Here is a 26276-nt window from a genome sequence, read left to right as displayed (position 1 = left end):
GCACGGGCAGCTGCACACCCAGAGCGCAAACCCTTTGGCTTCCACGTCTTCCTGCAGGTACACAGCTGCTGCTGCACCCGCCTGAGCAGAGCACCCCGTTCAGGGAGCTCTGTTTGGTGTGTTTTTGTGTCGGACCCTCTTCCCCGTTCTGCCAGCCCACCAGGAACAACTGATGACAACTCCAGCATGTTCCGGAGCATTTACTGTGAGACAGGGTGAATCCAAGGTCGGTCATTCACCATGAGTCTCCCAGGCGTCCCTGACCTCCAGCCGACACACACATGAGGCCTTGAAGCCAGTTCCTGCTGCAGTCAGTCACCATGGGGACTGAATTCAGTTCAGAACCCCAAGGGGTCAATCAGTTTACGTCCCACAGTCTTTCTGAAAAAAATGATGACTTGGGAATTTATTTGGAAATTGAGGAATGAAGCTTTTTTAGTTTCATTTAAGAACAATGTGGGGGGCACCTGGGTGGCTCAGTTGGTTAAGCATCTGCCTTTGGCTCAGGTCATGATCCCAGGGTCCTGGGATCAAGCCCCACATCGGACTCCCTGCTTAGCCAAGTCTGCTTCTCCCTTTCCCTCTGCCTCTCCCTTCCGCTCATGCTATCTTTATATATATATATACATATATATATATATATATATAAAACCACAACAATATGGATTGGAGGCATGTCTACAACCACAACAACAGAAAGAATTACTCCACAGATACAATGAAAAGGAATATTAGATGACTACTGTACAAGGAGTTTCTAAAACAATTAGCCCAAGCTAGAATTTGAAGTCGAAGTACTCCAAGATGACTATCTCCAAGAAAAAAATGGATTTTGCTCAATAGATAGCATTAAAAACCTGGAAATATCTTGCAACTTAATTTCCAAAAGGCACTTATATCTCTCAATAAGAAAAAAAAAGAATCAGAAACTCCAGGAAAAACAAATAAATGTGAGAAAAATCCCAGTAGAAAGATGAAGCAAACTTTAAAATGGCATGGTTTTGAGCAATGGTGGAATGTAAGAGAATTCATTTGCTCCACAGGCTTGTATATTCTTTGAACTGCACAGGACTAGCAACATATGATTTAATTAGTACTTGGGTCTGCAATAAGTGAAAAATATATAACTATAATATTGGTGGTGGTATCTTATTTTTTAAAGTCAATCTGTAGACAGAACATGAGATATAATTATAGGTATAGAAAAGAACTCAAATGGTATAACCTGGTAAAAATGATATTCTATAATTGACAAAAGAAACAGTCAATGGTGCATTGGCTCTAATGTGCCCATTCGCCTCCAGTGATCATGTCAAGTCCATTGAACCAGACATATAGATTGGAGTATATTGTTTAGCTCAGTCTACAATTACTTATTACATGCCCTCCACATGCCACTCATTGCTCTGGGTCTTAGAGACAATGCTAAACATGTCTACAATGCTAACAGCCCTCTTGGGGCTCACAGGCTAATGTGGGGGAGTGTGCAAGTGACCGAAATTCATCCTCTTTGACAGCAGGGAAATAGCGGAAGACGTGTCTACAATTATGGTAATAACCAAAACAAAAAATAAAGTTAGAAATGGTTAAAAGCGCTTGCCTCGAAGATGGTTGATAAGGTAGCAGAATTTAAGAAACTAGTTTTTCTTTTGACTCACTTTGCACTACTTTGAACTCTTCTAAGTAGAAGGTTTGTTTTAATATATATTTTTTAAAAACTATAATAATGCTATTTTTAACCAGCACAATCAGGTTGGCTTACACTAAGCCTAAATGCTGCATAAAAGACCTGATGTCAGGGCTTTCTGATCCCAAATTTTGTGCAAAGAATGTGAAATGGTGCAGCTGGGAGTCATTTGCCTCAATATACACTGAGAAGATTTTGGTCCTATAATTGTACATCTGGATATTTTAATAGTGGTATGATATAAAATAAGCCTCTAGAAATATACTGTGTTGGCCTTTCTGCTTTATTTATTGGTATAAGTTGACTTTTCATTTTTTTGAGCAGTATATATATATATTTTAAAAAGCACTGTGAAAAGCTGTTTAAGAAAGTACATACTTGTCTATATACAAAAACACGTGTTTGGGTACTTCAACCACTCTTATAGCACATATCTAATAGTATGTTGGAATCTAACCACCATGGGCAACAATGACCCCGAAACAGGTGTGTCCAGAGGTTCATTTCATCTGACTCCTTCTAATCCCTCTCGTCATTCTCCCCCAAACTACCTGCAGCCAGGTCCTCCATAGCTCTAGAACTTTGGGAGCAGGAAGAGTCATGGGGAAGGATGGTTGTCAGAAGGGGTCCATTTCAGGATGGGGTGATGTGAGAGAGAACAAGACACTGAGACAGGCCAGCTCTGGTCTGGGATAGTCTCTGGGGGCATTCGATTTGAGGTGACCAGTGAGGCACAGAGCAGAATGGATCTGCTCCAAAGGCAGGGAAAGGGCGTGCGGGCAGTGAGAGAGCTGGTGTGGAGTTTAGAGAAGTAAACAGAGCGGCTCCAAAGGGAATGGCAGGAGGGACTGCAAGGCAGGGGTGTGGTGAAGGAAAAGGGAGGGCAACACAGCCAAAGCCCTGTGGTGAGAGAGATGCACTGTGGTGATAATAGCAGGCATTGCTCAGGAAAGGATGAGCATCACAGGCCTGCCTGAGAAGACGTTTGGTCTATCTGGAGGGGCTTCTGGCTGCCTGGTACAGGAACCAAGCCCACCCCAGGGACTCGGTGACATAGAATGGAGAGCCTCTTTAATGAACTCAGAGCCATAAAAAAATCCTATCAACGAAGCATGACCTCAGCTGAGCTCAGTTGCATGTCTGCTCTGTGGCCTATTTGCTGGCAACCTCTGCTTCCATCCTTAGAGCGGATGTACTCACGCAGTCATTTCTGCCTCCACCTCCAGTCTGTGCTGAGACACAGGTCTGGGTCACAGCTCCTGGAGAGTGAAGAAACGCAGAGGGAAGATGAGTCTGTGCCTGACCATCCCAATCAGAGCTGTAGTGATTTCAGAAAAAGGAGCTGCCTCTACTGGCCGACGTTTCCAGAATTCCCCTTCTTAACCTTGCCATCCTGGGTGGTGGCAGCTGCCAAGCACTGTTAATTCCAGACCTGTCATCAATCCTCTCCTCTGCAGAGCTCAAACACAAAGAACCATGAGCCATTCCTGCCTTCCCTCTGCTGTGTAGGAAGCGATGGGTCTGTTTCCCTCCATGCTGAGCTTCCTGAGAGTCGGTGTAGTGAGCCATGGGCTTTGGGAGCAGATTGACTTAGACTTGAGTTCTAATTTTTACCATTTTCTAGCTGTGCAGCCTGAGAATTTTCTTGACTCGTTTGCGCTTTAATTTTTAAAAATTAACAACTCAATAATCTTAATTACCTCATTGTGTTACAGTGGGAATTAAATGAAATATTATGCATTAAGTACCTAATTCAGAGTCTGGCACATTGTACAGAAATAAACTCATCTTTGTTCTCCTGTGCCTAGACATAGTTGGTATTGAAAGTATCCTTGAGGGCAAGGTAGAAAACCCTGGGACTGCAGGATCCGGCTGCCTCCCATACCCCCCAGGCAGGCCCATACCCCCTTATCACTACCCACACATTCTAGGATATGATTTTCAGGCAGATTCTTCTTTCTTTCTGTTTACGTGATAAGCATGCTACAAGCAAGTGCCATCTCTGGCTCCTGTCACATCTGCTTTGAGTTGCCACGCCCCCTGACTTTGTGCCCACTAGGTCAGCATTAAGGCTGGGTCTCAATCCAGGCCCTGGACTAGCAGCTCTCCAGGGTTATTCCAGGCTCCCTCACCAACCCAGCAGAGCTAGTACACTAAAACCTCAATCCCAGCTTTTCCCTCTCTGGCCGCACCCCATGTGGGCACCTATCTCCTTCAGCAGCTGGGAGAACTTCCCAGATGTGAGAGAAAATATGTCTGCAGAACAGTTCTTGCCTCTAACTGGAGATCAGCATCCCAGATTCAGAAAGACCTGGGCCCCAGATATAGCAACGGCTCTGAGGAGCCTGCCTTTTCCCCTTTTCTTCTCTGCTCTTGTGTTATTCTTTTTTTTTTTTTTTTTTAGAGTTCCCAGCAACTGAGAAACATACTTTTTATTAACTACATTGATAATTTCAACATAACATAGTGGTTGAGAAGACGGGTATTAAATTTGGATAGAATTAGATTTGAATTTTGCACAATTTACCAGCTGTGTGACTTTAAGCTAGTTACTTTAATCTATATTCTCATCCAGAAATGAAAATTACAGTATCCACAGGACACATTTTTTATCATTTGGCTGGCTGCAAGTAAAGAAATCAGACTCAATGGCTTAAACAAAAAGGAATATAGTTTCTCTCACTTAAAAGCTCTGAAAGTGGTGACTAATTGTGTTGTTTCAGTACCTCAATAATATTTCCCTGATTCTTTTGGCCTTTATGTCAACCTTATTGCCTCATGCTCATAAAATGGCTGCTGTGGCTCCAGATGCCAGGTACCTATATCTTTCCTTTTAACAGGAAAATAGAAAGCCTCCGTAGTCCTTGTACTGGACTTTTCTTTAGATGCCAGTAGCCAGAACTCAGACATATGGCACTCTTATAGCAAAGGAGCTGGGAAATTGGGGAATAGGGTTGTTGTTGTTGTTGTTGTTGTTGTTGTTGTTGTTGTTAGTTTAGACCAAACAGAATTCATATCTTGAGTCTGGGCACATTGCAGTTCAGGAAAAAAAGAAGAGTCAGTGTTTAGTTACCTAATGTGATGCTGTGATTTATTATAAGAAATATGAAAAATATATATCTGGCCTTTGTCCCCATTTCTGGCACACAACTCAAAACCCTTGGAATTTCCTGTGTTGAGTTTATCGCTCTTTGTTATGTTATTGAGGCGACTTTTGGAAAACACCTAGGGATGGGGGCTGGCTGCCCATGGAGCCCACCTTTCCATTAAAGGGAGACAACTTTCATTCCTTCCCCATCAGGAGAGGGGAGAGGGGCTGGAAGCTGAATCAGTTACCAATGGTCAACAATTTACTCAACCACGCCTATGTAATGAAGCCCCCATAAAAACCCAAGAGTACAGGGTTCAGACTTGCAGGGTTGATGTAACATGTGGAGATGTGGGAGAGCCACACACCTGGGGAAGGCATGGAAGCTCCGCATTCTTCCCAAGCACCTTGCCCTACGCCTCTCTTCTAGCTGGCTCATCCCGAATTGTATCCTTTTACAATAATGTGGTAATTTAGGGAATAAAACATTTCTATGTGTTCTGTGGGCCAATCTGGCAAATTAATTGAACCAAAGAAGGGGGTCTTGGGAATCTCTGATTTATAGCCAGCTGGTCAGAAGCACAGGTAAGTTGGCCATGTGACTGACATCTGAAGAGGGGGTGGGGGGATGGTGAGGGGCAGTCTTATGGGACTGAACCCTCAACCTGTGAGGTCCAATATTATCTCCAGGTAGATAGTGATAGAACTGAGTTGATGTGTTGAACACCCAGTTGGTGTCCCCAGAGAATTGGTGGTGGTGTGGGTAATGACCCCACCCCCATATTAGAATTGAGTCTGAGAACCATTTTACCAAGTAAGAGGGAGATATGGCTAAAGGGTAGGTAACCAGTGAAGTTTGATTTGACACAGGGCTATAGTATTAAATTTAATAGTATTTGTAAAGTGCTTGGCACAGGCCAGACTTATAAGTAGTGTTTAATAAATTACAGCTATTATTATCAATAAAATATAAATTGTCAAAGTTGGTTGGTCATGCCTTATATGTAATTAAATATAGTACTCAGTAAATGAAAAAATTGAAAGCAGAGCTCAGCTGTATGGATTTTTGAGTGACCCGCAGCCCCACCAGCTTAGGACTTGCTCTCTTTCATTCTTTCAGGCATAAACACTAAGTACCAACTTTGCATCAAGTACCGGCCAGGTACAAGCAATAAGCCTTCTCCCTGACTCCAAGGGGTTCCCGGGTCTCAGAAACTTAATTTCCATGCCTTTTGCCCTCATGTTCCCCCTGCTGGAACCCCAGGTCCAAGCTCCTGCAGACCCCTGAATCTGCCCTTCCTTCCCCCTCAAGTCAGAAACCACGAGAACAGTTTTAACTTGGTGAAGGACAGCCCAGTAAATTGTGCCAAATCCACAACCTCCTTTTTGGATTTTGAGATCCCCTGAATATAAATGCAAATGAAGCAGGCCATCCAAAGAGCTAGCAGGGAACTCTTCACAAAGCTCAGACTGTACCCAACAAGAGCTTCCCCACATTCCGTCAACTCATTACTGAATTCAATTGTTTGCCAAACATGGGCTGTTCATTAACAGACCTTCTGTGCTGGACCCCAAGAACACTTAGGAGGGCCCGTTCCAAAGCACATTCTCGTTTTCATCACCAATGAGGTCCTCAAGGCAAACCTAAATTATGCTTCATTAACAAAGGGGTTTGTACCCATGGAGTGGCTGTTCCCAGTGCCAGGCCTTGTGCTAGGCACTTTATACACATTCTCTCACTTAATTTGCATACCTTGCCAGATAGGTACTATTATCTGTAGTTTACAGATGAGCAATCTGAGACCCAGAAATGTAATTTACCTAAGGTCACCCAGAGTTGATGGCAAAGCCATAGCTGAAACCCAAGCCTATAATTTCCAGTCCCAAATATCCCAAATACTGCCTCCTGGGCCATGAGGTCCCTCACTACATGCACTCTGTGGGATAAGGTTCCTGCTATGAACCTTTTTATGCAGTCTGAGTAAAAGTTTTCTAGAGAAGGATGGTATTACTGAAGAAGCTATGTGTGTGGATTTCAATCACCTATATTTTCTATAATTGCATTTATAGAAATTACAAAAATGCATTAAGTGCTTTACTTGTGCTACAATTATATTTTTCTTTCCCTTCCCGTACCTCACCACCATCATCACCATTTTGCACTCCTTTTTGCCACAGGAGAAGAAGCTACTGGAGAGAGCTTTAGAACAAGTTTGACAACACAACTGCAAAGAATCACTGAAGTGGTGTTAGCATTAGTCCCAAGTGCTTGCCACCTCATCTCAACTCTTACAGGAAGAGACCCTCTAAGTACCAAGGACACATCAGGAAGAATATTGTGGAGAGAGAGATAAGAATAAGGATGGAAATTGCCAATAGGCTAAAAACTGCCTGGGAGCCAGAACCTTAAATCTGGTAAATATTAAGAGGAAGTGAAACAAAACACATCCTAAAATGGAGATGGGGCAGACCCATTTCTCTTTACCTTGTTCCTGATGCAGAGATTACAGAACAGGAGTGTGACCTCCTTTGGAGCCTAGGAGGGTTAGAGGGGCCTGTGGCACATGGAGAGAGGAAAGGGAATCAATTCACTGTGTCCTATGCTCAACCGAACTGTTGCTACCTACTTGGTCTGACCAAATTGCGAGCCCAGCCTCCTTCCCCTTCCAGTGCATTAGGAAACTGAAGGAAAGCTCCTATACCAGGTCACCCCTGAAAGATTTCTGAAATTATACCCTGGACCATCTCATCCCATGGTACTTTATGTCAATGCCATGTCAGAAAACCAGTGCCTACCTTAGGATCAACATGGAACAGAAATACCCAGCAGATAGGCTAACACTCTATGACCTCATATGGACATTCTATCATGAAATTTGAATACAAGAGTTCTTGCAAGAAAACTCAGTCCTGCTACTCCTGAATGCCCCAGTGTTCCTGTGACTGTCCTCTAATCTTTCTGGAAAGCAGGGCCACATGGTGCCATCTTTGTTTCTTGTCAGGACAATGTCAGGACCTGCTGATAACATCAACTTTCTCTATGACAGCCGGGTGGGTTCCTGCTGTTCCTTACTGGAGAAGGGAAGTAAGGGGTAGACCTATGAAGCACAGAGGATTTGGGACAGAATCACAAAGCCCAGAAAGCATAGCCACAGCCTAAGAATCCTCTTTTTGGTGGGTGTGGGAGGAAGGAGGGGGCAGTGTATGGTGACTACTCATATTCTTCATTTGAAAGAGACTAAAATAAGTAGACTTATGCGTCTGGGTGAAGTATGATAAACTGAGTGTCAAAGACTGTGAAAAGGAACATGACTGTGGTTCATTCCATTACCAATGATTCACTTATCAGTCATTCACTTCTCGTCCATTCATTTATTTGCTCATTCCACAATCATGATTGTGTACCTGCTGTAGCCGTAGAGAGAAGGCAGGGAAAGACCCAAGGATATGAATACAATCACCCTGCTTTATAGTAAGAGCTAAATGAATCCATGAAGGGTTCACCTTCTAGATGCTATTTTCTCTTTTTCTCTCTCCTACCCATACCCTGCAAAGGTTTTATTTCTTATAATTCACCCAAGCTTTCCTCATCCACTCCCCCGAGTTCTGGAAATATTATCTAAGCACCATTTAAACAAAAATGATGAAAATGATAATAAGAGGCAACACTTATTGAGAGCTTTTTGTTTGACAAGCAATGTTCTAAGTGTTTTAAATTATCTTATTTATACATCATAAGAGTATGATGAGCTAGGTACTATTAATATGCTTGTTTTTCAGACAAGAAAGCTGAGGCATAAAGAAATTAAGCAACTTACGCAATGTCACACTACAGATATGAGGGAGAACTGGGATTTGGATGCAGGCAGTCTAGCTCCAAAGCCTCCATTCTTCGCCATTACACCATCTGTATAATGGATTAAGTGTTTGGCCTTAGAGAAAATTTAAAGTGTATACAGTTTTCTCTGCTGACTTGAATGATATGATTTTAAACATGTTATAGTGGTGCTAGTGGAAACTATGGGAAACCTGTTCAGTACTAAACCCAGTCATTAACAGCCACTCTTGAAGTCAGGCTGTGTTTAGCCCTCCACCAGCAGGGAAGAAACAGATTTTGTTGAGAATACGTCAAAGTCACACAGCTAATAAACCGTCGGCCGAGGTTCAAACCTGTGCCTAGCACATGGTCTTCAATAAATATTTATTGAGCAAGGAAAAAATAAATGCATAACTAAAATGAAAAAGCAAGCAAGCAGGCAGGCAGGGCTGTGTATCCCAAAAGTTCATGCTCTAATCTCTGTACTGGTGGTTTTAAATTGTGTGCCACAAAGGCCTCAGGTAATATGAGGAGGGATAATGTGGAATAGCTACCTGCAAGAGTGGAACTCCAGGCCTCCTATCCCTGCTCCAATCAGAGCATCTCTGCTTCTATATGTGTTAGATATTGGAGGACAGATGTCAGCAAAAATAGTGGAGTAGGGAGCTCCAACTATCTATCCCTCCACTGAAGAAAACATTAAGCTGGCAAAAACCTCCAGAATCAGGAATGTAATAAAAAAAGACTTGCAACCACCAGGGGAATGCTTAATGAAGCAGCAGCTGCTAAATTTTAGTAAGAGCATGTGGCATTTTTCTTACCCATCTACCATCCCCAATTCCCTAACTTGGCCAGTGGCCATGGTGATGATGACTCACATTCTTGGTAGTGCAGCTTGCTAATAATGCCAGATGGGCAAATTCAAACTTTGTTATCAAAAAAATGTCTGGTGGTTCCCTAAGTGATTGGCTCAGAGGCTGCCTTTGTTTTGATCCTCTTGGAATTTTCTCAGGGATGAAATGGTCTTCTGGACAGCATTTGTCAAAGGATTTAAAAGCATTATACTACTGACAGTCATCTGGGAAAGGGTTGGAGAATGGAATAAGCAACTGACAGACCAAAAAGCTTGAAAGAGGAATCTGAAGGGGAAGATACCTGAAGGAATAAGGGCTTGGAAGGGCTCCCGGGTATGCCAGGGAGCCTGGAGGGCCATGTGCACGCTCAAGTCTGAATACATACTCAGAAAAAGCCTGAGGTGATCCTATGCTTATACCTCTGGTTGATCTTTGGGCTCCATGTAAAAGGAGGTAAAGGTTAAGACAGTTGTAGGTGGTCTGGCTAAGCATTGAGGGCTCTAGTTGAGAAACAATCTGCAAGCCTGCAAATACCATAAAGTATTTTCTGTTTTGTTTTCTTTTTGGCTCCAGGGCATTTAAGGAAGTATCTCTCAGGTCACTGCCAAATAATGGAAGGCATGAGCACACATAACAAGAAATACACTGTGCAAAATCATTTGGAAAATTCACCAAGTGGATGATTGCAGCTCACGATAAGCAACAACAGTAAATCATGGAAAGGGGGGAGAATATGATTTCTAGAGTTATCACATTGTAATATTTAAAATGCCTAATTTTCAACAAAAAATTAGGAGCATGCCAAGAAACAGGAAACCATGGCCTATTCACAGGAAAAAGAAAATAAATTGACAGAAACTCCTTGAGGAAACCCAGACATTAGTCTTACCAGACAGACTTTAAACAACTGTCCTAAACATGCTCAAAGAACTAAAGGAAACCAGAGGAATGATATCTCAACAAATAGAGACTACCAATCAATAATAAAAGGAACCAAATAAAAATTCTAGAGCAGAAAAGTACAACAGCTAAAATGAAAAATTCACTAGAGGAGTTCAGGAAGATCTGACAGGCAAAAGAATCAGTAACTTGGAGATAGCTCCATTAAAATTACCCAGTCTGAAGAGAAGAAAAAAATTAACAGAGCTGAAGGGACATGTGGGACATTAGCAGATGTACCAACATAGACGTTATGGGAATCTCAGAAAGGAGAGGAAAGAAAGAGGCAGAAAAAATATTTGAAGAAATAATGTCCCGAAAGTCCCTAATTTGATGAAAGACATGAATCTACACCTCCAAAAAGTTCAATGAACTCCAGTAAGATAAATTCAAAGGCATCCACACTGAGACTCGTAATCAAATTGTCAAAAGACAAAGACAGTCTTGAAAGCAGCTACCGAAAAGCAACTAGTCAGGTACAAGGGATCCTCAATATAGTATCAGCTGATTTCTTATCAAAAACCATGGAGGCTAGAGGACAATGGGATGACATATTTAAAGTACTGACAAAAAGAAAAGGAAAGAAAAAAAACCCCAACCAATAAGGCTATATCTGGAAAAAGTATCCTCCAAAATGAAAGAGAAATGAAGATATTCACAGATAAACAAGAGCTGAGGGATTTTATTGCTAGTTGGCCTGCTTTACAAGGTATACTAAAGGGAGTCTTTTAGGAGGAAATAAAAGAACACCAGACAGTAACTCGTAACCATATAAAGAAATAACATCAGTAGAGGTAACTACATAGGCAAATATGAAAACCAGTATTATTGTATTTTTTGGTTTGTAATTCCTCTTTCTTTTCCTATATGATTTAAAATAAGAATGCATAGGGATGCCTGGGTGGCTCAGTTGGTTAAGCAGCTGCCTTTGGCTCAAGTCATGTTTCAGGGTCCTGGGATCCAGCCCATGTCATGCTCCGTGCTCAGCGGAGAGTCTGCTTCTCCCTCTGCCCCTCCCCACCCCTGCTCGTGCTCATTCACTCTCGCTCTCTCTCAAATAAAATCTTTAAAAAAATATAAGATGAAATAAAAAATAAAATATGAATGCATAAAACAAGAATTATAAATTTATGTTAACAGGCACCAATGTGTAAAGATGTCATTTGTGACAAAAACAACACAGAGGTGTATGGAGCTGGACAGGAGCAGACTTTTTGTATGCTATTAAAGTTAAGTTAGTATCAATTCAAACTACATTATTAGAATTTTGGGATGTTAATTGTAGTCCCCAGGGTAATCACTTAGAAAATAACTTGAAAAAAATAAATAAGCTTTTTAAAAAAGAACTTTAAAAATATTCAAAAAAGAAATGAAAGGAAATCAAAATGGTACACAAGATAAAAAATGAAAGAAGGATTTAGAGATTCTCAGGGTTATTCTGCTGAAAAATGCAAGAATTGTCTTTCACTGGAATCTGACATGTAGCCTATGGGCAAAATGAGGCTCCTCTGAAGAGAAATTAGCCCACACAAGACTTTTAGCAAAAATGTAATATAAATGTGAAACATCATCTAAAAAATACGCATGGCCCAGGAGCTTGATATGGTCTGAGCACCTTTCCCACTGTTGCTGCTGTGAAACTGATGCCTAGTGTCACATCGCTGCCCAAGATTTCCCTAAGTGTGACCAGCAAGACACTCATACCATGATGTTGATGGTTAGAACACACACAAGGGCTGCTGTGGTCAAATATGTTTGGAAATGCTGGGTTATGAGGAGTTCAAGAAATGTCTTTACTGGAGAATTCCTTGAAATCTGTAATTTATCATGCATATACACTGAGTCCTCGGGAGGTGGTAAGAGCATGAATATATCCCCCAATTTTTTGTTCATGGAAAGAATCTGTCATTTTGGAAACTGGAGCTTCAGGGAACATACTTTAGGAAATGGTGCAGGAAAGAGTTAAACATAATGTGGAGGTTTACTATACCCCACATTCTCCATGATGGTAGATGGGGTGATGGTATTTAGGGTTGCTGTGTAACAGCCTGAGTGACATCCCTGGCCCAGAGTCCTTGCAAGCATGCAGATTGTATTATAAGATTTAAGGGCCAAGGGGCGCCTGGGTGGCACAGCAGTTAAGCATCTGCCTTCGGCTCAGGGCGTGATCCCGGCGTTATGGGATCAAGCCCCACATCAGGCTCTTCTGCTGTGAGCCTGCTTCTTCCTCTCCCACTCCCCCTGCTTGTGTTCCCTCTCTCGCTGGCTATCTCTATCTCTGTCAAATAAATAAATAAAATCTTTAAAAAAAAAAAAAGCTTTAAGGGCCAAGGAATAATTCAACAGAACTTTTTTTTGCTGTTTAATGTAACACAGGAGAACACAAACTTTGAAGCTAGATAGACCTAGTCTCGAATCCTTGTTTATTCCATCACTAATCATGGACTTTAATAAGTTCTATAAAACACCCTCATAACAACAGCTAAATTAGTGCTACTGAATAACAGGGGATAATAACCTAGACAAGCTGACATACGAAACTGACCATCACAGTCTACTCTTGTCAACTTGGCACCCATACAGATCTTAAACCATACTTAATCTCCAAGTAAAGACAATAAAGTCATACTTCCACAAGATACAATTATTTCATATATGGCCAGATATATGCTAATCCATTCCCCAGAAGAGGATTCAGATCCCAGGGTGATATTCACTCTTCTCCTTTGATATCCTATAACTTAAATACTGTGATATAAAGTTAACTATTACTAATACATCTTATGTTAGAGGATAAGGCAATAAGACCTCAAAAAACTTGTATAAGCTGTCCGAGGTCATCTGTAAAATGGGTTTATAATACCTGTGCAGGGTTATTTGCTCATTCATTCAGCAATCATTTGTATTAATCAATACAAACTATGTAGTGTACAGTATTAAACTGGACACATCTTTGCCCCTGACTAGCACATAAGGCAATGACATGAGGTCTACCAAGAGTTTGCCACATGGCCTAGAACAGAGTAATGCTTGAGAAACCTCAGTTGACTTCCCCTTCCTCCTGGAATGGGGCAGCCATAGCCCTCAGAATAACCAGTGGTAACTTGTGTCTCTTCACTCTACCCAAAGGGACCAATCATCCTGCAGTAGAAAGTCCAGAAAACTTCTTTTGAGAAAAACCACCATGCCAGAGAGATAGAGAAGATAGAGATATTTCCACATTTCTGTGGATGTGTGCAGTGCTTTGTCTTTAAGAACAATACAGTAAGATGACTCAGTGGTTCCTCTTAAACCCCAGTATCCATAGCAACCAGACGTTCTAAAGGCTTTGGTAAAAAAAACAAAAAAACAAAAAAAAACCACAAAAAACACAACAAAACCAGAATCATCAACTCAAGTGTGAGCAGACACTTAGCAAATTAAAATCTAGTTTTGTAAACTGAAGTAATTGAATATTCACAACCATTAACATTTTCCAGAGAATTAAGTCTTAAGTAAACACAATACATTCAAGAGCTTCACATAGTGTTATATTATAGTGGTTTTTTTTATAATAGAGGTCACAGAAGAATCACAAAATTCACTTTTCTAGAAATGGCAACTGCTTAATCATGGCATTACCAGAAGGCAGTTTACCCATAGTTTCTTGCAAAATTGATTTTTCCCATCTCCATCTTTTCATTTGTAGGCACAAGGGCATAAGGAGTCAAATATTTCCCAGTTTAAAATGATTTGCTTTCTACCACTTTCTTTCCATAAACAACAAAACACATTATGGACCTTCTAACCCTTCTGTGCATTTTCTCAGGCATTTTCAATGTAAGATCAAGACCAAGACATAAAGATGAAAACAAATCTAGAAAGATTGTATTTCATAAACCAAAGAAAATAAATATACAATTGGCCCAATTCTATTCTTTGAAGTTGAAATTGTGTACATGTCCAAGAGAAAAACAATTCACCAACCACATTTGCCAAGCTTCATGGTTATCAGGACTGTGAGGAGTGAAGAAAATGAGCAAGATGAGACATTCCAAGCACAGGTCATTTAGTAATAAGTGAGAGGTGAATGAGGGACAGAAAAACAAATTAAAAAAAAAAAAAAGGTGGAAGCCACAAGCTTGCACACCACATATACATAACTCTTATCACTCTGACCACACACAAACACTCTGAGGTTTCCCAGAATTTGTCCTGGTGTGCTTCTTAGCAAAAAGAGAATCCTTCTTACCAAAAAAATTACTTGTTCATTCAACAAACACCTGAGTGTCCACCATGTACCAGGCACTCAGTCACAGCTGTGAAACAGACAGACACAGTTTCTACTGGTCCAGGAGCTTTCAGACCAGTAGGGAACACGTGAAGGCTGGAGAGATTACCTGGGTCAAAGGCAGCCAGGAGGTCACTTTAGCAGGCAATTCCGGGATAGTGTGGCATCATGGGCTGTGACAGCACCAGGAGGGACACCTAACTTGGACTTGGGCTTCCTTGAACATGGACTGCTCCAAGTTGAGACCTAAAAACTAAGGTGTTTGATAGGAGCAGCACTAAGAGCACTGAGGGTAGGGGCAAGGTCCCAAGTGAAAGGGAAGAATATGTGTGAAGACCTGGGGCAAGAATGACCACAGAATGTTGAAATTATTAAAGAGAGTTCAGTTTAGCTGGGGTTCAGGACCCTGTCTCTTTCTCTCACCAGGTAAGATAGGATTGTGGTTATGATTTTAAGGCTAACACCAGCATAGGCTCACATCCCATAGATGGTGGGAGGGGGGGAATGGAGGGAGGGCACAGTGGTGCTAAGAGTTATGCTCTAAACAGCCATGTCTTGACAGGACCACTAAACCATATGCATCATAACCAGGTCAATTTGTTCTAGTCTAAAAGATCCTCTGAGAGGACCTGCTGATAGGTTTGAGCCTTTCCAAACAACTTTTCTATTTTAAATATACTAGGCAGGCAGGATGGAACATTCAAGGGATGGGTGCTGGAAATTGGACCGTGAGGAAAGAGCACTGTCCAGGGGCTCAGAAAGACTGGTTCTACATATAGGTGCAGGCCCCTGTGCATTGTCGGATGAGGTGCATACCACTCACTCAGTTCTTCAAACATGTAGAGGCTTTTTTATGCACCATAAACTAGGGGCTAGCAGCAGCAGGGTAAGATAAAGTCCTCACCTGCAGGGAACTCAGAATCTACAGGGGGAGACAAGCAAATATGCAGAAGATTATGCCACTTTGTGATCAATGCAATACTAAAAAGGAGTACAGAGAGCCATGGGAGTCCACAGAAGGGACCTGAACCCAGGGAGGGGCAAAGGTAGCCTGCCTAGAGATGACGATGCCGGAGTGAAGCCCCATAGGAGGAGAACTTGAGTGAAGAAGCAGGGAAAGGGCATTCCTGGCAGATGGAGCTGTAGGTGCGAAGGTACAGAGCAGTTGCAAATTCAGACAGCAGCAAATATTTCAGTGTGGCAAGTGCATGGAGTGAGGATGGGAATGGGAGGAAGAGGAGTTTCCAGAGTAACTGAGTGCCAGGCCATGAAGAATTTTGCATGTCATGTTAAAGTATTTGTTTGAGGTGAGGGAGGAGTCCAAGACAACTCCTGGGCCATGACCTGGATGACTAGAAGAATAAGGTCTCATTAACCAACATAGAAAAGCAGATTGAATGGGGAGCAAAGAACAACTGGGTCATATTGAAAGTAAGGTGCCTGTCGGAAATCCAAGTAAAATACTACTGGAGACAGATACATACACACACACACACAGCCCGGGCATTCTATAGATCAGGACTAGAGAGAGATCTGGAAATTATCTGCATATAGGAGATCTTGCACAGTGAGAGTATATACAGTGGGAAAAAAAGAGACTCAAGGACAGAGTTAAAAAAAAAACAAAAACACTTAAATGGCAGATGGAGGAAATGGAGCCAACCAAGGAGACAGAGAATGAACAAGTCGAGATGTTGGAGGGAAACCAGGACAGAGTAGAGCCCTGGGAATCAAGGAGGAGGTGAATTTCAAGAAGGCTGGAGGGATTACCTTGGTCAAAGGCAGCCAGGAGGTCAAGTATGATACAGAATCACCCTTCCCGTTGTATAGAACAGTTTGGAGGTTGCTAGTGAATTCGGCCAAAATGGATTCTGTGGGATGGTGAGTAGACGCTGAGTAGCAGTGACTGATGAGTGAACGTGAGGTGACCCACGGAAGCCACAATGAGCACACACAGGTCTTTTAGGAAGCAAGGCTGGAAAAGAGAGAGAGACAGGTCTGTAGCTGGGGAACAATTCTGAGTCAAGAGATATTTGGGGGAAGGAAAGTTGGGAGGACTGAAAAAGCAGATGGATTGATCTCAGCTGCACATTATTAAACTGCCCACAAACCTCAGTGACTTATTAACACGGTCTCCCAGACACCCAGCAGCAGCCTGGTTTGAATGTCACAAAGAGACACTGGCAACGGGGAAACCGTGTTGAAGAGAGAAGAATCTAGCAGCCTGAGAAGAAAAATAAGTAGGAGACCAAAGACATTTGTTCTTTGTCACATACCTTTCTCCCCTCTCTGATTTTCAGCTCATCTCTTTCCTGTAGGACCTTGAGGTTTTTCTCTCTCTCCACCTACTTGGACTCTCTTCAACACCTGACAGGCTTCACACTCATTTCCTTTGTTATGATTAGACCGAAAAAGTGGGCTTTTCAAGGGTGATGAAATGCCCCAGCATTAACACACTGAAATCTCACAGAAATCACTAGAAACCGGAGATGATCCCATGTGAAAGTCCAAGGGTGAGGGAGAAAATTGAAGGGTGAGGGAAGGCAGAGTGGAGAAGGAGGGGAGAAAGAGGAGGAGGGTGAGAAGAGAGGACAGGGAACAGAAAATGAGAAGTTATTTCAAACTTGAGGGGGCAAGCATAGGTGAGGCTAGAATAAAGGGAGGAGAGGAAGGGGGGAGGCAAGGAGAGGTAATAGGTCAGGTTAAACTAGGAAAGCACATGAATTGAAACAGTGTATATAAGAAATGTAGTTTTAAGGGTTCCTGGATGGCTCCATTAAGCATCTTGCTCTTGGTTTTGGCTCAGGTCATGGTCTCAGGGCTGTGAGATGGAGCCCCGGGTCAGGCTGCGCACTCAGTGGGGAGTCTGCTGGAGATTCTCTCCCTCTGCTCCTCCCCCATGCACTTGTGTGCACAGTTTTATTCTACTCAGGTATTTTCTGCTCATTTACTCAACAAACATGTACTGACCAGCCACCCTGGGCCGGGCACTGTGTTTGGTGCTGTGAACGGTACTCTGCCTGCCTGAGCTGCAAGCAGCCATTCACAATGATGGGCGGTAAATTCCACGGCAGGGGTCGGCATAAGACCCCAGGAGAAGAACTCACCGATCCCGGGGCGGGGGTGGGGGGGGGCACGAGAGTTCCCTGAGAAGCCATCTGTCCTCTGAGCTGAGGGGTCAGTAGGACGTAGCAGCCACAGAGTGTGAGCTTGGAGAGAACAGCCAGGCAGAGTGAGGGCACAGGGCAGTCACAAGGTCAGCCTGAGGACTGCCTGCAGATGGGACGCACAACAGATTAGCACGGAAAGTAAACAGGGACCTAATGAAATAGGTTAGGATTTGGGACTTATGTTAAGCCTGGAAGGCTTTCAAACACAGGAAAATCTTAACCACCTTTACCTTTTAAAAAGATCATTCCATTCTGAAGGGGGCGGGGAACACCTGCAGGCAACTACTGAACTTGGTTAATGATAAGGATGCACAAATTATTTAGGAGGAAGTACACCGAGGTCTGTGATTTACTTGGAAATGCATGATGAAAAAGAAGCCTGGTGGGTAATTAGAAGGCTGGAAGGCTGGCTAGATGTGGGACAACGAAAATACAGTGAAATGGTAATGGTAAAATCGAAGTGGTGGGGATGGGGGGGGCTCAATGTAAAATTCTCTTGACTTTCCTTATGTTTGAAAATTTGCATAATGAAATAGAGGGAAATTGAGATCATTCTGGCTGCTTGGAGAATGTTTTGGAAAGGGGCCTGGGAGCCAGTGAGGACGTGATTGCAGTAATTGAGGCAAGAGGTGGTCATAGCCCAGAAACTGGGGAGAAACAGGGAGAGAGAGAATGTGAATTCAAGAGCTATCTAGGAAGTGACGTCCACAGTTTGGTGATGGAATGGCTGTGGCGGGAAGGCAGGCTAGGGATAAACAACAAACCTGGCCACAGACTAATGAAGAGTTGAGCAAAGATGGCCAATAGATTTCAGGGTGAAAAGGTCTCATAAGACCCATGAAGAACTCTGAAACCAGTGTCCCCTTCAATGGGCCTCTGACTTCAGATTCTCACCAGGAGGTTCCTGGCACGAATTCTTTGCCTGCTTTGTCTGCTCTGGAACTCAGTGGGCCGTAGCACTGTGGCACTTCTAAGCAGGGGGGAGAGTCGGAGAGAGACTACTTCCCTGCGAGGGCTGGGCTGCTCCTGGACAGACCCGCTGTCGTCGTCCCCCGCCAGCCCTCTCCAAGCACCGCTGTGGCTCTGCTCTTGTCAATTTAAGTGTTCTGTTTTCTCAGGACGAAATTGTTAGCGGGTGGCAGCTTCAAATGCCTTCTTCATCCACAGCCAGCTTTAATTCATCAGCTTTCAGTGACAAAACAGATTTCTCGGGAAGACTCAATCACAATAAAGCAAAAATGAGTTTTCCTCCAGGGCTGCAAACCGCCTCTTTGCTGAGGCAGATGTTGGCCGGATGGTTCTGGGAGAGGCAGCCTCCGGAATCCCTCCCTCCCCGGCACCTGCGCGGACTGTAATTTCAGCTCATTTCCTGCAAGCCTTGTCCTAGAGACTGTTAGCGAGCCCCTCCTCGCCCTTCCTCCCTCCATGTGAAGGACGTTCAGCAGAGAACCTGTTTCCCATTTCCATAATTACTTCTGTGCTTCATCGTTGGGTTCTTGTCCCTGGCACGCCCACAGCCTTGGGAGGCTTCGAACCTCGTGTTTGTGAGGTCTCGAACAGGGCTGGCCTGTCTGCTCTTCCTGCCCAGGGGATGCCCATGAAGAGAGACCCATGTCCCAGAAATGCAGTTACCATTTCGTATCCGACCCGAAAAGGGGGACTCCTAACTTTGCTTGAGGACATGGGAAGCTGGGGTGCCTGGGTGGCTCAGTTGGTTAAGTGTCTGCTTTCAGCTCAGGTCATGATCCCAGGGTCATGGGATCGAGTCTGGGGTTGGGCTCCCTGCTCCCGGAGCAGGGAGTTGGCTTCTCCCTTTGCCCCTCCTCCCACTCATTCTCTCAATCTCTCTCTCAAATAAATCTAAAAAAAAAAAAAAAGGACTGGGGAGGTCAGGCCAGTAATCGTCACTGTTCTCAAATACAGCTAGACACATGCCTCCCAACACACCACCTGATTCTGGCATTTGACTCTGCAAAACAGACCTCCCTGAGACCCGGCCAGCATCTACCCCTTCAGTCTTGGAGGGAGCTCGCTCAGCTGGTCCTTCTGCATCAGACATGCAGCTCTGCCCCTCCCCCAGCTGAGCCTCAGGCTCCCCACAGTTAACTCGGGGAGGGCGTTCAGGCTGGGTCGTTTCTGGGGGCGAGGCAGACCATGCAGCGAAGGCGCCAGCCCAGCGCCGGGATCCTTCGTGGCGCTCACACACCGTGGTGGTTACTATGGTGCGGAGAACTCCATTTTCCGGCGTGCTGACTCACGTCCGCACAGCAGCCACGTAGCTGAGCAACCTGGAGTGGGCTTTGTTTGCTTCAAGTATAAAATTACTGTTCTAATTTCCTAGGTATTGGTAATACTTCAGACCCTTGGGCTGCTTGTCCCTCGGAGAGGGGACATGTTTTAGGAAACAGGCAAGAAGAGGGGCTTCTTTTCCGGCGTTTTCATCACCGTTGGGCCTCTCCCAAGAGTCCTGCTCGAGCCTCCCAGCCTCTCCTGCTTGAGAAGGATGTTCTTGGGAATGTGATCACTACCGTGGACACTTGCAGAATATTTCACAGGACAAGGGTCTCTGCAGGCTCAGGGAGGCCGTGTTGTGGGCTGTGGGGGAGACTTTTTTGGTTTTGTTGGTTTGGGCTTTGGTCACACATTTAAATTCTTGGGTCTCCAAGGCCCTGCTTTATCTCTGGGTCGCTGTGTTTGTTCCCCAGCATGAACCTTAGCTCCTGTGCGCTGACAGAGGTGTCTGTCACTCAGGCCACCATGGTGGTGACGCATCCCTGGGGTCTGCGCTGACAAAGGGGCAGGTGGAGGGCCCAGAGACAAAGCTTCACAGAATAAAGGAAAAGAATTAAAGCCAAAAGACTTACTCTGGGCCAGGCACGACGCCAAGTCCTTTCTGTGAATTTTCTCTTTCATCTCTTTCCCCAGCTACCCCTGTTATGAAACAGCCCTTTATACAGATAGACAAACTTACAGAGAGAGTTGGCCACGTTCTCCAGGGCATCCAGCTGGCCAGGAGCAGAGCCAAGAGCAGAAGTCAGTAGCTGACCAGAGCCCAGGATCCTACCCACCACCCGGTCTCTGCTTCTCTAAGAAAGTGAAAGCCTCGAGCTCCAGCCACAGGAGGCCCCTCCGCCTCGGGGAGGTGGATGCCGGGTAACAGGTGCCACCTGGAGCTCTGCGCCCACACCTGGGCTGCGGGGAAGCACAGGGGGTGATAAATGGGCAAGATGGCAGCCTCCTATCTCCGGAAGTGGGAGGGAGCGGCTCCTGCTTTGAAAGTAAGTATGAAGAAAGCTCTGGAAGGGGTAGCATCTTTCCTCTCTTCCCCTGTTACACTGGCTTCTTTAAAGACACTGGATGGCTGCAGCTGTGCCTGACACCGGAGTGGGGGCAGCTGCAGATGTGGACTTGAGGGTGGGCTCGGAAGGTGGGGCCGAGATCCCCATCCCCAACATGCTTGCCGCTCTAAACTCAGGTGAGGCCAGGGATGTTCAGTTTCACTGTGATGGGCCACAAGCCTTCCTGCAAAGCCCAGGGGACTGTGGGAGCCAGGGGCTCCTAGGTGGGTGAAGGCTGAGCGAGCCCTGTTTCCCAAAGCTTGGGCACTTGAGACAGGGTGCTCTTCTGCCTTTCTTCTTTTAGTCTCTCATTCTCCTCCCTCGTGTTACCAGTACTACCCAGAACAGAGTTGGAAACACAGTGCTCAACAAAGACCAGGGGGAAAGACAGCCTCCTCGCTCCTGTGCTGAGCAGCGGGCTTTGGGTGTGCAAGGCTGGCACAGCTGACTCTGCGTGGGCACGTTCCCGCTGGGCTCTGGGTCCCCCGGCTCCTGCTCGGGAGGGTTACAAATGGGTGGGGGCAGGTAGAAGCAGAGCTACTGCTCCTAGAGGGAGGACTCCATTGGAGGGAATGGGTGGGGACCAGCTGCTTGGGGCGGGGGGGGGGGGTGGGGGAGGGCTGCAGTTAGGGCTGGCCGTCGATGGTGTGAGGATTGCACCTGTCACACCACCCAGTCCCACCGTGCCCTCTGCACCCTGTAGAATCTGGTTACTGAGCATCTGCTCTGTCACTCGTCCAGGATCAAAGCTCTGAATTCCCAACCTATATGTCACGGGGTTGGAAAGTCCGCCTCCTGGGGGGAAGGGCCAGGAAAGTTCCCAGGCTGAAGCCGTTCCACCCTGACCCTCCCTTACCTTAGGGCTGTTCTCTTCCTGCGAGTCCATTTCGATGTCTGTATGTCGTTGGGGGTTGGGTGTCGGAACACGAAGGCGTGTTCCTCTGATAGAGGTCCTAAGAGCAGACAGAGGGTCATGGTCACTTGAGAGAGCCCTGAAACCCAGCGTCACTCCTTGGGATAGTGGAGGGCACGGAGTGCCTGTCCCATCTATCACGTAAGCAGGTGGGTCTCCTGTCTGCAGTCAGCCATGAAGCGGTGGTGGCAGCTCCTGCTAGGGCTGTGGACAGTCATGCCACCCATCTGGGCTGGGGACGAGCTGCTCAATGTCTGCATGAACACCAAACACCACAAGCGAGAGCCTGGCCCAGAAGACAAGCTCTACGAGGAGGTACAGACCTGGACGTTGCCTGGGGTGCCACAATGGTTTCTGAACCACCATCAACCTTGACTCATGTGGTTCCTTCCATGGCGTTTGGGCCAAGGCCACTGGAGGGACACTGTGGCCTTTGGAGGTCATAACTGTTGAGTGCTTCAAAGCTCTCATCTCTGAGCTGCCCGGTCACTTGGGGAACAGGGGCAGATGGTGATCCCAGGGTCCAGCACTGGTTCAGCATAGGTCCTCCTTCTCTAGCCTTCCTACCAATAGGCACTGGGGACCCCCTAGGACTTAGGTGACCCCCCCCCCAAGCCCTAAAGGCAATTGACAGGGGCAGGGAGGAGTTGTGGAGTGGGCCTTTCCCTGTGAGCTCTTCTCAGTGCTCCACATTCCCCTGGGTCTTGTGGGGTTTCTCTGCTGCCCTTCGGGAGCTGAGGCCCTGGAAGTCCTGTTTCTAGAGGAGTGCAGCAGCCTGTCGCAGGGAGATCAGCGTGCGGGTGCCCTTTGGCTGGGAAGTTTGACACATTCTCAGCATTTCTTCTATATGGCTGCTGCTGGCCTGAAGGCATCCCACTTGTCCAGGTCCTCCTCAGTCTCCTGCATCTTAGCCAACCCTTTGCCTTTTTCTCCTTCATCGGCCTTCAGTGCATCCCCTGGCAAGACAACGCCTGCTGCACGGCCGGCACCAGCTGGGAAGCCCACCTGGATGCGTCCCTGCTCTACACCTTCAGCTTGCTCCACTGCGGGGTGATGATGCCGGGCTGCGAGAAGCACTTCCTCCAGGCCATCTGCTTCTACGAGTGCTCCCCAAACCTGGGGCCTTGGATCCAGAAGGTCCGAAGGCTGGGCCGGGGAGGCAGGAGGCGTGTCCGTGCAGTGCCCTGTGACTAAGAGCCTGAGCTCTGCAACGCTAGCAGGAGCAAGGCTGTGCTGTCCCCCTACAGACAAGAGCAGAGTCAGAGGCTGGGTTGGGAAAAAAAACGGGATAGAAAGCCACATCTGGCCCTGGAGAACAGCATGGGGGGGAGGAGATGAGAACTGTAGGTTGAGGGACTGTTTGAATCCCATCTTCTGGGTGTAGGTAGCTGTGAGCCTGGGCCAAACAATTGAGCCTCTTAGCCTCCTTGTTCTCCTTGGTAAAGCAATGCTTACAGACTCCGTAAGAGAATCTAGTCAGAGTACCTGGCACAAGTACCCTGATCACTACCAATCATCTTCAAATGACTGCTATCAGCATTCTTGTCTCCTGCCATGCCTATACCCAGGTGGACTCGAGTGGGCCAGGAGAGCGGATTCTGGATGTGCCCCTGTGCCAGGAGGACTGTGAGCAGTGGTGGGAAGACTGCCGTACATCTTACACTTGCAAATCCAACTGGCATGGCGACTGGGACCGGAGTGGGGGTGAGTGGTGCTTGGCAGGGCCCCCGCCTGCCTCCCCTAGGGCAAAGGATGGGGAGGTGAGGGTGAGGGTCGTGGGAGGTAAGGGTGTGCCTTCATCCCCCCTACAGGGAAGAACCGCTGCCCTGCAAGGGCCGTCTGCCACCCTTTCCCCCATTACTTCCCCACCCCGGCTGACCTGTGTGAGAAGATTTGGAACCACTCCTTCAAGGCGAGCCCTGAGCCCCGGAACAGCGGGCAGTGCCTGCAGAAGTGGTTTGAGCCTGCTCAGGGCAACCCCAACGTGGCTGTGGCCCGCCGCTTTGCCAGCACGGCCCCGTCCTGGGAACGCTCCTACAAGCTCATGGCCTTCTCTCTGCTCCTGTCATTCCTATCCCAAAAGGCCCTTCTTCTCCCACCCACATTCTTCTCCCACCCACATTCCTGTGCTCCCTCAGCTACGGGTCAGCCGGGCCACAGCAGTCTTCTTTCTTGGGTCCTTCCTTGAATGGAGCAGCACCGGCTGGGGGGGCTAGAGGGACATTGAGGCTGCAGGAGCTGGCACCAGAGCCGTGAACATTTAGTTCTAAGTGCCCCCTAAGGAACATTTAGTTCCTCTGCCTGGAAGGCAGCCAGGGGCTGAGAGCACCAACGTGACTTGCCTGCCTTCTGCCTTTAAGGCTGGTGGGACTCCGATGTGGGACTCAAGGCCCTTCTCATCCAGTGCGTGCCCACCTGCTTCTGTGGCAGAGCTGGTGGTCAAAGCCCTGGCCTCCCTTCCCACGATGGTGCCTCCAATAAAAGAGCAGTTGACTTTACCCCTCCGTGTGACCCACTTTGTCCTAGCTCTATGGTCAGGGAGTCAAGCTGCGCAAAGAGGGAGCCAGTCCGCCTGCCGCACTGAAGTCTCAAAGTTGGTTGCTATTTATAACAATTAGCTTCTTCACATGTGCCAGGACCTCTCGTTACATCCTCACAACACCGCCTGGTGGGAAGACCTTCAACACCACCTTTTCTCCCCCACCCCCAATAAGTGGTACACCATACAGAACACCCAAAGCCAGGGTAAGGACCACCCAGACCCACAAGTTTTATTTTGGATACCAAGACTGAAGCCCCTCAACTGCTCTAGGCATTTCTTGTTCTCCTTCCCTTTTTTTTTTTTTTTTAGATTTTATTTATTTATTTGAGAGAGAGAGGGGGCAAGCAGTGGGGAAAGGGAGACGGAGAGGCAGGCTCCCCGCTGAGCAGGGAGCCCAATGTGGGACTTGATCCCACGACTCTGGGATCATGACCCAAGCCAAAGGCAGACATTTAACCAACTGAGCCACCCAGGTGTCCCATTTCCTGTTCTTTTAACCCCAGATTCACAACACACAGCTCTGAAATCTTGGAAGCCAGAGCTCTAATCCGGTTTTACCACTTTCTAGATGACTTTTGGCAACTCCATTGACCTTCATTAAAGACTATCTGTGCTTCCCTCTCCCCTGAGAGGAATGACCGAGTTGGACTCCATGATTTCAATTCACAAAAAGGGAAAAGCCAATGCCATTGTTTGTGGGGATCTAGTCTGTGCTTCTCAGGCAGTGCCACACCCTAAGGAACAAGACCGAAGTCAGAACTGAACTTGAGAGGGGGCATGGGGGCAGCCTTCACGTCCCTGCTGTAAGTGGACTGGGAGCCGACCCACACACTCAGAACCTTCCGGAGCCTGAAGCCCAGCAGCTTCTCAGCATAGATGGTGCCTTCCCTACAACCTTTTCTTTGACAAAGAAGGTTTCAAATACGTCAGCACCTGAGGTAGTTGGCTGTTCTGACAATTACTCATTCTCTCCAGACATCAGCAAGCCTTGCTCATCAATTAAACTCCATCTCCATTGCTCCCACACTTGCCCTGAATGTGTTCCTTCACTGAACAGACCCTGTCACAGGTAGGGCACTGGAGTTCTAAGACCAGTGAGGGCAGTCCTCCTAAGTGAGGTGCTCAGAGTCTGGAGTAGGAGACCAACACTAGCAGTGGAGACAAAGCTGGAAGTCTGCAAGAACAGGGACTGGGCTGGGGGTCCTCACAAAGGGGGTGATGCCTGAGCACACAGAAGAAAGGTCTCTTCATTAAGCACAGAAAAAAAAAATGCTAAACGAAAACCGGCCAGTCCCTAAAACACGAACTATCTGAAACAGGAGCTTTACCTGTTCTTAAGTGAATCAATAAATTGTGGCTTCAAAAATACATATGGGTAAAACTTCTTAAGAATTAAGGACTTGAGGGGCGCCTGTGTGGCTCAGCCATTAAGCATCTGCCTTTGGCTCAGGGCGTGATCCCGGAGTTTTGGGATCGAGCCCCTCATCAGGCTCCTCCGCTGGGAGCCTGCTTCTTCCTCTCCCACTCCCCCTGCTTGTGTTCCCTCTCTCGCTGGCTGTCTCTCTCTCTCTGTCAAATAAATAAATAAAATGTTTTTTTAAAAAAAAAGAAGTACTTGAATGAAGTGTCTGACGATATGTGTGTGCTAATAAAGCTGA

The 26276-nt window shown here is 46.2% G+C and overlaps 1 protein-coding gene across 1 annotated transcript; it reads left to right on the top strand.

Moving 5' to 3' along the window:
* Positions 1–21051: 21051 nt before the first annotated feature.
* On the top strand, positions 21052–25693 carry IZUMO1R (IZUMO1 receptor, JUNO). Its single transcript, XM_045790846.2, has 5 exons — positions 21052–21103; positions 22245–22391; positions 23025–23213; positions 23645–23780; positions 23888–25693. The coding sequence occupies exons 1-5, from the start codon at positions 21053–21055 to the stop codon at positions 24262–24264; spliced, it is 900 nt and encodes a 299-aa protein (XP_045646802.2). The 5' UTR covers position 21052; the 3' UTR covers positions 24265–25693.
* Positions 25694–26276: the final 583 nt, after the last annotated feature.

This window comes from Ursus americanus, chromosome 16 (assembly GCF_024610735.1).
Source record: "Ursus americanus isolate L20-20 chromosome 16, mUrsAme1.1.p, whole genome shotgun sequence".
Classification (NCBI taxonomy): Eukaryota; Metazoa; Chordata; class Mammalia; order Carnivora; family Ursidae; genus Ursus; species Ursus americanus.
The sequence above is the reverse complement of the archived record's forward strand: the minus strand, read 5'-3'. Positions and strand labels throughout refer to the sequence as shown.

Bases quoted from the DNA above. Each gene is read 5' to 3' on its own strand.
- IZUMO1R (XM_045790846.2), top strand. From the start codon at position 21,053: ATGGCAGCCTCCTATCTCCGGAAGTGGGAGGGAGCGGCTCCTGCTTTG. The intron at 21,104-22,244 runs GTAAGTATGAAG...TCCTGTCTGCAG, and splicing joins GAGCGGCTCCTGCTTTGAAA to TCAGCCATGAAGCGGTGGTG. The intron at 23,781-23,887 runs GTGAGTGGTGCT...TCCCCCCTACAG, and splicing joins CGACTGGGACCGGAGTGGGG to GGAAGAACCGCTGCCCTGCA.